At 42.3% G+C, this 11,137-nt stretch overlaps 1 protein-coding gene across 6 annotated transcripts in view; it reads left to right on the top strand.

Moving 5' to 3' along the window:
* Positions 1-369: 369 nt before the first annotated feature.
* ZNF131 (zinc finger protein 131) overlaps positions 370-11,137 on the top strand; it is a 29,211-nt gene continuing 18,443 nt past the window's right edge. Inside the window, exons 1-4 of one of the 6 annotated variants that reach the window (XM_058564148.1) lie at positions 370-552; positions 1,466-1,604; positions 2,636-2,737; positions 9,524-9,668. In XM_058564148.1, coding sequence (XP_058420131.1) covers positions 1,481-1,604; positions 2,636-2,737; positions 9,524-9,668 — 371 coding nt within the window. In that variant the 5' untranslated portion in view covers positions 370-552; positions 1,466-1,480. Of the gene's footprint in view, positions 553-689; positions 985-1,104; positions 1,249-1,465; positions 1,605-2,635; positions 2,738-4,756; positions 8,424-9,523; positions 9,669-11,137 lie in introns of those variants that run through there. The other 5 variants (XM_058564152.1, XM_058564150.1, XM_058564149.1 and 2 more) reach the window with 5 other exon arrangements.

Genomic DNA, 11,137 nt, shown 5'->3' with positions numbered 1-11,137 from the left:
TGCATATAGCTATTTGAATCCTTCCCTCCCCACTCTCTTTATCTGTTGAGATAAAATAACAAGTTAATCTCGACCATCTCATTATCCTCAAAACATATTTTTTTCGGATGAATGAAGGACCCAGTCACGGAAGGCTGATTATGGGTCACTGGCCTTTTTAAGCGCGGGGCGGTTGGGAGTGGAGAGCTGTAGTACTGTAACAGCATCACGTGTAAATAATCGGAGCAGATCCAGGTCCCGAGTCTGGCAAACACGTGCTGCTCGCCCAGCACGGAGAGGGCGGGCACCCAGGAGGAAGATCCCAGGCGGCCGGAACGTGCTCGCGCCCGTGGCCTCGGCAGCCCGCGCCGCGGCCGGCCGGGTCTCGGAGCGAGCGCAGGTTTGCCGGCCGGACCCGAGCAGAGGGAGCGCCCCGGCACTCGCGAGGAAATGGAGGGCGAGGCGCTGTTTAGGGGTAGGGAAAGGTGTGGGGCGAGCTACGCCCTGGGAGGGGAGAGCAAGGAAGGAAAGACTTTGAGGGACGGAAAGGAGAGAGGGAGGCTCACGAGCTAGGTAAGGCGGCCCGACTGAGGGCTTGGGAGGAAAGGGGGCGGGGCGGGGCGGGGCGGAGCCGGAGGAGTCCCGGAATAAAAGCACACCAGGAACGGCTTGCGAGTTTATTCTGAGGGCCAGGTCGGAAGTGCTCACACTGTAGTCAGGCGGGGGCGAGTGGAAGGTGGAAGAGCGGTAACTTAGGATCCCCGGCACAGCCAGGCCCTGAACTGGCCCAATCCCACCACGGCCTGATTTTCTCCTGTCGCGCACGGCCTCGCCATCGTTGAGCGCCAAATCCCCTGGGTTGGCTCCGCCCCGACACTGGGGGGCGGGGCCCGTCCCCTCCGAGGTCTGGGCTCGGTAGGCGTCTGCGTCAGCCGGAGCCCGGCGCGGTGACGCAGTACGTCGACGTAAGTGACGCGCAGGCCCGGGCCGCTCCTCCTTCCCTGAGTGAGTGCCGGGCCGGTCGGGGCGGGGGAGAAGAGGGAGGGCGGGGGAGGGAGAGGCGACTGGACCCTGGAGTCGTTGTGGGCCGCGGGCCGGACCGGGTCCCAGGGCGGCGGGAGCCAAGGCCGGGCAGAGGGCTTGGCGGGCCGTTAGAGGGCCGCCGCGGTTGGCGGGCCCCCTCCCCTGCCGGACTTGCGCGCCCAGGCGCCCGGAGACTCCGGCGCTGTGCCCACCCCGCTCCAGCTCGCGTCTCCCGGCTCCAATTAGGTCAGGCTCGGAGTCCCGCGGCCGCGGCTCCGGCCCCCGACGCGCGGCGGCCACCCGGCTCGCCTTTCTTTCTTCCTCGCCTTCCTCTCCTCTTGCCGCACCCTCCCCCCATTCTTTTCACGTTGCTGGGGTTTTGTTTTTTGTTGTTTTATGTTTTAGGGGTTTTGTTACTCAGCCCGAGCTCATGGGTGTACATTATCATGCTCCTCTTTTATAGAGCAACCCGAAGGCCATGGAGGCCGAAGAGACGATGGAATGCCTCCAGGAGTTCCCTGAACATCATAAGATGATTCTGGACCGATTGAATGAACAGCGAGAGCAGGACCGGTTTACTGACATCACCCTGATTGTCGACGGTGGGTAGGGTGCTGGGCAGAGGAACGAATTTGTGGCTTCACTTCTTACCTCCCCTTCCTCCACCCGCCTTTTTTACCCACCCTCTCGGGACTCCCTATCACAAGCCTGAGGAGGGTGTGCGCTGGGACCTGAGAGCAGTTGTCAGTGCTCACTCGCATAGACCATGCTGCAGAAGGCTAGTTGGCCAGTCATGCTTTCAACATAATCATCGAATTTTAAGTACTCTTGCAGCCTTTTGAGTTTTCCCATTGCACACTTGAGTGCAAGATGATGGCATGGGGGTAGGGAGGATGTCTCTAAATGTTTGGTTAATAGCCTTCTGTTGCTAAGGTGCTTTGAGGAGTCTCTGACAGGAGTCGTTTGGGAAGTGTTGATTCTTCCTGGTTTGTCAAATGATCTGGGAAGGAGAATGTGAGAGGTTCCTTTGCGGCACTGGTACCCCCTTTGAGAACTTCCAAAATAAAATGGGGTCTTTACCAGTCTTAGGAGTTGTCCTTGTAATGAAGGCAAACCCAGCTTGGGTGTCTTTTCTATTTATTGAAAATAGGCTTCTCAAGGCAAACTGTTCTTATTATAGGGCTGCTGTAGGTTGAGTTTCTAAATACTAGGCATATTAAAATGTTTCCCATAGCAAATACTTCCAGCTTCCTGTTTGTTCTATGGCTTTTTCTTCTTTCTTTCCAAATGATGTATAACCTTTTGGGTTGTGTTTATATTTAGCAGTTTCAACTGAATAGGATATGCCTTTCACTCTTTAAGTGGTAGGAGGCTCCTTACCTCCTGAAGTGTTGTAAACTGACATTTATAAAACTGACCTAATGAGGTCTTTGAGGTAAAGATCTGGCTTGCTGTCTAATTGAGATTAAAATTTGTTAAGATAGCTGCCAAGAATATTCTGACTTGAGTTCAGTAATTTATATAGTTTTATAATTATGAAGAAAGATTTATTTTATATAATTTTGTAATTTGTTTTATTGTTTTACGTTTGATTTTTGTGAATGTGTATGATTTTATTTTCTTTTTTATCTAGGACACCATTTTAAGGCCCACAAGGCTGTTTTGGCTGCTTGCAGTAAGTTCTTCTACAAGTTCTTTCAAGAGTTTACTCAGGAACCTTTGGTGGAGATAGAAGGTAAGTGCTTGTTTTAACCTAGCAAACATTATAATTGATGAAGTTTTAGACAGTTAATTTAGCAAGATATCATGGGAAACAGGCATCAATGGTTCCTATTAGGTGACTTGATAAATTGTTCTTTTGACACCTGAGAATTCTTACTTGCATTAAAGTGCTTGGTAAAATGATCTGCCAGGAAAAGCTCTTACTTTAGATGGTAGATGTTGGTCTCTTAAAGGAGTCTTTTCCATTGCTAAAACCAGTGGTCACTGTCTTTTGAAAACATGTACAAAAAGTGAATTCCTGTCTTTGTTCAGTGACCTTATGTTTCAGACTGTTGGGAATGCTGCAGGTTGCAGTAGAGGCCTCTGTACCAGCAGAGGTGCAGGTGATGTGTCCGTTGTGAAGTGGGCTGCCATCATATGGAAAAGGCTAGGAAAGATGAACTGAAGTAGCATTCAGAAGAAATTCTAGTGGCTATAGAAGGTCTGGGATGGAAGGGGTCATACGGTAGATATTGCCTTAAAGTAGAAAGTGATTTTTATATTTGCTTGATTTTTGTGATAATAGCCTGCCAAGTGCCAGGTATTGTGCTGTGTAGTTTATATGCATTTTCTGAGGTTTACAGCAGTCCTTTGAAGTAAGCGGTATTTTTTCCAATTTATATGTCAGGGAACAGGCTCTGAAAGGTAACTTTCCCAAGATTGCCCAGCTGGCGAGAGGTTTACTTTGTGCCCTTAATTACCATGCTTTTGTCTTCTGCTACAATACCTACGATGCCCCCTCCCCCATCCAAAACTAAAAAGTAAATCAACTTGCCTACAGAAATACAGAATTTTAGCTACTTTCAGGGTTCTTGAGTTTTGGTTTTGTATCTTTTTCACTGTGTATATATTCTTTGTTATGAATGGGTTGCCTAGAAACACTATTCCCTTGGAAAAGTTTGGTGCCCTGGGGAGTAAGGAAAAGATAGAGAGTCAAGAATATCCTTTTTTTGGGTACATTTCAGTTTATCTAGCATTCTAGCTGATATGTCCATAGATAGTTTACCTTTTGATTATCTGTGATGGACAGAGCACAGGCTTAATGGAAATACACAAAGCTTACTAAAATGAGAATCTAGTTGCCTAAATGGTATGGGTTTCTGTTACAAGGCAAGATTTCATTCATTTATTCACCTGAGGTACTGCGTGACCTCAGGCAGGTTACTTTACCTTAATTGCGTATTTGCCCACTCATCTGAAAAATGGGTTTATAGGCTTGTAATAATTAATTGAAATAACATGTAGAGTGCCTAGCATAGTGTTTGGTGCATTGTCAAAGCTTAATAAATTGGGGCTATTTATAGAATTGAATACCTATTACATATTATGTACTGTGCTAGACCCAGGAAATGAAGAATTGATGAATAAGACAGCCCTTAAAGAATTTGCAGATTTAATCACGAAGAAGCAACAAGTAAAGAAATGAGTGGAAAAAAGTCTTGCAGAGACTTTTATTGGGAGATAGTGTCACTGAGGAGGGAGAATGAGTGGTTTAGTCTACCTTAGAGAGAGAGGAAAGATTTCGAAGAGGAGTTGACTTCAGAGCAGAATCTTAAAAAGTCAAAAAAACAAGTGGCCTAGGCTAGGCTATGCATTGCTGGTGGAGCAAGGAGTACTGAACTTCCTGGAGAAGTAGAGTTTTCTCTTCTGGAGACTGATCAGCTGAGTGTTGTCTCTTGTACCTCTCAGTACCTCTGACTGCTATGTCCATTATACTACAGCACACACAAGCCTTCAGTGTTTAAAGTACAGACAGACGGGCCGGCCCTGTGGCTTGGTGGTTAAGTGCGCGCGCTGCGATGCTGGTGGCCCGGGTTCGGATCCCGGGTGCGCATCAAGGCACCACTTCTCCGTTCATCCTGAGGCCGAGTCCCACATACAGCAACTAGAAGGATGTGCAGCTACGACATACAACTATCCACTGGGGCTTTGGGGGGAAAAAATAAAATAAATAAAAAATCTTAAAAAAAATAAAAATAAAAAAATAAAGTACAGACAGATAAGAAAGTAAAATGTAAGAACACTGTTTTTGTTATTTGCCAGATTCAGGTTTAAAGAATCAATTTGCATCAGTGTCTTCTTAAGCCTTTAAATTTGGGATTGCTGTACTATCTGGCCAGGTCCCTGGCTGTAGAGAAAACCCTGGGCATGTGATTAGAAAACCTGAGTTGTAGTCCTGGCTTTACTGTTTCAGTAGTGTAACATTGGATATCTTGGCTTCCTTTTTTTTTAATCTGTGAAATATGTCAAGTAATTTTGGATTATGTCATGGACATTTTGAATATTATGTTACGACACTCTGGGTGCTGTTAAAATCCTCTGGAGAATGCTTTTGTTGCTTTGTGTTGATTTTGGTTTGTTTTGTTTTAGCAGGCAGTCAACCTGGTTAGGTTCAGACTGCCTTATGTGGGTTGTGGATCCACTTCCAATTTAGTTTTCAAAACCTTGGTTGTGCTATTCGGGTCCCAGGTGTGCCGACCTGGGTAGTAGTCCAGGCCATAGTGCAATTCTCAGAGCCTTTGCTGTGCCGCTTGAGGTGAGTTCCACACGTGTGCCCCTCGGTGCTGAGCTCAAGACTGTATACACAAATTTAGAGGATCTTTCTGCAGCTCCCTCTTCTGATTTCCTCTGCAGTTTAGCTCCCAGGAGCTCCTTTTCCTGGTCCTCTGGCTAGAAAACTAGGGTTTTAGCCTCCCTGTACTGTCGTATACTTCCCACAATAGGATCCATTTCCTGGACAAAGTGGTGAGAGAAAAATAATAACAAGAATTCTCTGCATGTTCTTCAGATCGTAGTCTCTTTCCTAGTTCTCTGTCAGAGAGAAGAACTTGCTCTTAGAGTTTAGGTGCCTCTTTGGTGGCCACCAGCTGCAGGTATGCAGCATCAGAACTGGGGCTTGCCTTGAGGCAGGGCTGAGAGGAATAAAAAAGTATTCCCCTCCCCACCACCACCACACACACTCTCCGTCCTCTTTCCTGGTTCTCTAGCCAGAATGAGTTTGTCTTGGAGCTTTTTTTGTCTGTACCTGCTGCACAGTTATGGGATTTGGGCTGTCTTCAAGTCTAAGCTGGGATATGTGGGAGGAAAAATAAAAACCAGAAAACTCACTGCTGTTTGGGTTTTGATTTCTCTCCCCAGTCTGCTTGCTTCTATTTATTTTTCAGAGTCCTTGTATATTTGCTTTATGTATTCTGTCCAGGATTTTTAGTTGTAATCAGTGGACAAGAGAGAGTGCAGTTATGCTGTCTCCATTTTAGCTAGACCGGGAACCCCCATCTGTAAAATATGAATAATGACCTGTAGTGATGGTTCTCATTCTTAGCTGCACAGTAGAAACACCAGAGGAGCTTTTGCAAGTACCAGTGCCCAGGCTGTATCTCCAGATCAGTTAAATCAGTCTTTGAGGCGTGGGATCCAAGCATCTGTATTTTAAAAGTTCTCTAGGTCATTGTTATCCAGGATGTGGTCTGAGGACCAGTGATGCATGGGCAACACCTAGGAGCTTGTTAGAATGTAGACGCTCAGGCTCCACCCTAGATCTACTGAATCAGAACAAGATCCTCAGATGATTTCTATGCATAGCGAAGTTAGGGCAGAACTGCCCTAGGATGATTCCAGTGTGCAGCCAGTGTTGAGAACCTCTGCCCTAGGGTTTTGTAAAATAGTATGTATGTAAAATAACATTAAATTGTAATATACTCTGTGAGTATAAACTGTCATTGGATGCAAGCTGAGCTAGCGCTATCCCTGTTTGCTGGGTCCCTGGTGAAATACATTACCTTTAATTAGAACCAAAGGTTGGTTCACCTTTGGCTTCAAATCAGAATTGTCTGTAAAGCCAATTGCATCCTAGCTTAGCTTTGTGACTTGGATTCACACCACATAAAATCTTCAACAGACGTTCATTCCCTTGTTCAGAACATGCAGCCTTCTCATAACCTGAGCCTCCAATTTTCTAAATCCATTCTTTGTCTACTCCTCCTGAAACCACAGATCCATAAGCACCTAGTTTCTCTCTAATAGCAGGTCTACTGTTGTGTCCAGAATTTTAGCACTTACTATCAAGGACAAAACATCCAAGTGTGTGTTCTTAACATTCTTTTTGAGTAGGAGTTTGTCACCAGTTAGGGGAATTCCCTAAGACTAGAGAAATTCTAGAATGCTGCCCCCTTTTGCTTCTTCGTAAGCAAAAAAGAAGACTCAGGATGTGTTCATATTAACATTTTCCTTAGATACTTGCTTAGAAAAATCGTATTCTCCTGCACACTTCTATTCTGAAAGGAGTAAGGGACTGATGAGAAAATGGGCTGAGATTTGAAAATTACCAAACTAATCCTGATAGAGAACAAAGTACTTTTGCAGCCATACATCATCTGCCACCACTTTGCCTACCTGGGCGGGTGTTATCAGTTTGGTTCATGTAAGCTAATTAGTCAGGTCACTGGTTTATTCCTAGGACCAATGTCAGACTAGCCACAAAAGAAGCACCTGGGGTGCTTATAAAAAAAAACAGCTCCTTATCCTATTTGATTCTGGTGATGATGGGCCCATGTGCTTATTAAGTACATAGGTGATTCTTATTAATCAAGATTGGAAACAGTCCACACAATTCCTTATGCAAATCCTTGGAGGCCAGATGTTTCTTGAAATTACAAATTTTTAGAATTTTCTAAAGATAATACAGTACATGTATTATATAATACTCCCAGTGGGGTCTAGGGCAACATCTGTAACCAAATAATATTTCAGCAGCGTAGCATATTAATATTTAAGTGGGATAAAGACTAAAATAGCCTCACGTCAGTTCAAATCGCATTTTGCTGCCAAATTTATAGGAAAATTTCTGGTTTTAAGAGATTTGAGGGACTTGGGAATTATAAATAAGAGATTGCGGGCCTGTAATGAATGAGAGACCATGGGTATTCAAACTCTTCCAAGCAGGAGTGTTTCCTGCCATCATCTTATTTAAAAATCTTTATCGTGGACTTTGGAGTCGGGCCATCTGGGTTTGATCCTAGTTTTATCACTTAATAACTATATGACTTTGGCAAGTTATTTAACATCTCTGTGCCTCAATTTGGTCATCTGTAAAATGGGGATTATAATAGTACTTCATAGGGTTGTTTTGAGAATTAAATGATTTAGTACTTGTAAAGTGTTTTAGAGTTGTGTCTGATACATATAGTAAGCATTTTATATGTGTGTTTGATTAAAAATTAACATCTCGTTCCACTTCAGGAGAAATTTACACACTGTTTTTGGAAGGGACTTTTGTCCTTTTAAACTTTTGGGCAGAACTCCTTAAAAAAAAAAAAACCAGCAAAATCTAGTCTGTCCCTCAGACAACTCTCGTATAATAAAGAATAACATGGGCAAAAGACAACCAGGAGAAAAAAGATTTAGGGGACCCAAATAAAATTAGCTTTCAGTGGATCCAGTTATTTTTAGTTTGTTTATTTGGCAGCATGTAATTTGATCATATTACATTATATTTTATGGTATTTCTCAATATTTAAATTGTTTTCAGACATTTTGAAGATGGATCTGCTGTGGCTCATAGGTTCTGATTTGCCCAAAATCATACAGGTCATGGAGAGCTGGGACTAAAACTTGAAAGTTCTGACTCCCTGAATATCTTTTCTTTACACAAATCGAGGATGGTGGGTATTCCACCAGTATTCTTATTACTGTCCTGAGGGCCACATTCAGGTGTTTAAAGTGTATGGGAACAACATAAATATATTTTTGTATTTGTAGTTGTGGATATTGTGTGCAGTTTGGACTTGGACATTTCTTAGCATAAAAAATTTATGTTGAAAGTAGTTTTCTCTTTGTTCCCACCAATAGCTTTTTGTAGCCTTGCATTAACAGACTGGAACAATAATATATAGCATTGAAGTGCACAAAGAAATAGAGTATCATTTTCGGCCAAAATTTAAACACAAAACTTGTAAAGAAAAGTTGGAATCAGGGCAGCTTAATTTTGAAAGTTTCTTTAGCCTTTATTCATCTATTCCTACTTCGTGTGCCTGGATTTTAGGAAGCATTGTGTTAGGCACTGTAAGGTGAGTGTACAGAGACAAAATCACTTCCCTTAAGTAGCTTACAGTCAAGAGATGTCTGTGAATTGTGATTACCAGAACAGGTACACAGTTCAGCCTGGGGAATGTATTAAAGAAGGTTTCATTACAGATGTGGCATTAGAATTGGGCCCTCAAGGTTGGCAGGATTGGTACAATCAGAATCAAAGTGACTCCTAAGGCAGGGAAGCTCTTAATGAACGGTTTGTTTGAAGATTAGTATATAGTGTGGGTTTGATATAGTTTAAAATTTGAAAGAGAAAATAGTGGTAAATAGGACAATAATGTGAAGGACCTTGAAATAAAGACAGAGTGATACTGAACTTTATTTGCCAAGCTGTGGAAAGCTATTGAAGATTTTGAAGCTGAGTTGACGCGGACCTCCCTGGCAGGAAACAGCATGTCTGACATGTAATAGTTAGCCAACTCGTATATTTGAGTGATAGATTTTACTGTTCTGTAAGAGCCTTAGGAAATCTTTAGGAAAGATCTTATTTTGCTAGTTATTGCTGGAACTTGGCTACAGTATTACTTAACTGTTAATGAGACTTCTGCCAGGAAATAATCTTAAAAAATAACAAATACTAATCAAGTTTTAGACCCTGGGCTTTTTTTTTGCTTTACTATATTATAAGATTTGGATCAACGTAAATACATGCTAATGCACATCTTTTTTACAGGTGTTAGTAAAATGGCCTTTCGTCATTTAATTGAGTTCACGTATACAGCAAAATTAATGATACAAGGAGAAGAAGAAGCCAATGATGTATGGAAAGCAGCAGAGTTTCTACAAATGCTAGAAGCTATCAAAGCCCTTGAAGTCAGGTAATTACTTATTTCTGTAATGAGATGCAGATTGTTATATTCAGTCATGTTCACCCTGTTAGTCAAGAATTTGTCTGTGTCATGCCATAAAGAAATGACATTTTGAAATTAAGAATATTTAAGGATCTATAAAGTTCTTCTGGATATCGATTGTTCTTTCCCTCACACTTGATTTCTTGTCCTTATGTAAAAACTGTGCTACAGTTTACTACAGTAGTGTTGTTTTATATAATAAAATAAGGAGGACTAGGCAACTTTTAAGGAGTTCTCTGGGTCCTTGTAAACTGTTTTGTTGGATTCAAGTTGTTAATTATTTGTACCAGGCCTTACTCTAAAAAGGGCTTGTCTTACAAAGATTAACATAGTACTGTGTAGAAATAAGTGAGGAAATTGGTGAAGATAAAATTAATAGGCCAAGTGAGGACGATAGTCAGTGAAATTAGAAATGTGGTGGCCAAAATGCATGCCATTTAATTCTATATACTTATTAGATGGGCTAAATCTAGCTCTGAAGCACCTAGTGCAACGAAAAAGGAAAAAAAATACTCAGTTACATTATTCGTGGTTATAAGATGAGAACAGATCAGTTACTTAGGAGCCAATCCTATGCAGATAAACACAAAATTTCTCAAAGAAGGTATTTAAAAAAATGTTAAATGATATAATGAAGGAAGACTTCAACATCTTACGTAATGAATAGTGGGCAGTGTAATATAGTGACTAAGAACAAGAGCTCTGGAGTCAGGCTGCCTGGGTAATAACCCAGCTCTAGCATTATGTGGCCTTAGTGAAGTTACTCAGCCTCCACTCAGCAGCTCAGTTTCCTTATCTGTCAAATGGGGACAATAATGATACTTTGTGTATAGGATTATTTGTGAGAGTTAAATGAATTAGTGCATGTAAAGTGCTTAGCATATGTCTGGCACATAGGACTTTAAATTGTGAACTGCTATTATTATTATCTCCAGGCTCTGTTACTTATGATCCTCAATATAGGTCATTGACATAATACTGAAGTGCAATTTGGTAAAATCAGTTTCACAGGGGGCAAAATGATTTAGTCCAACTCACTCATGTGGTTTAGTTGAAAGACATAATTTAGAATAACTCTAAGAACTAATTGGACTGTAATCATCCATAAATACATTTCTCCTAATGAGCTTTTAATTAGTTTGATGACAGAGTTCAAGATTAAACTTTCCTGACGAGGTGGGTGTGTATATATTATTTGATGCCTAGTGTCGGGCACATAGGAGTGCAGTAAACATTCGTGAATGGATGGATGGGTGCATGTCACTTAAAGCCAGGTCTCGGTACTCTACTGCAGAGAGAGATGAGACATGGGTAGCAAAATAGAGGTGTGTTGAGGATATATACCTGATAAGATCATACCTTCTCAAAATGGAGGTAGACTCAGGGGAATATGTATGGATGGGGCTTTATCATATTTTGTGGTTAAATCCTGGATG

The sequence above is a fragment of the Diceros bicornis genome, chromosome 20 (genome assembly GCF_020826845.1).
Source record: "Diceros bicornis minor isolate mBicDic1 chromosome 20, mDicBic1.mat.cur, whole genome shotgun sequence".
NCBI lineage: Eukaryota > Metazoa > Chordata > Mammalia > Perissodactyla > Rhinocerotidae > Diceros > Diceros bicornis.
The sequence above is the reverse complement of the archived record's forward strand: the minus strand, read 5'-3'. Positions and strand labels throughout refer to the sequence as shown.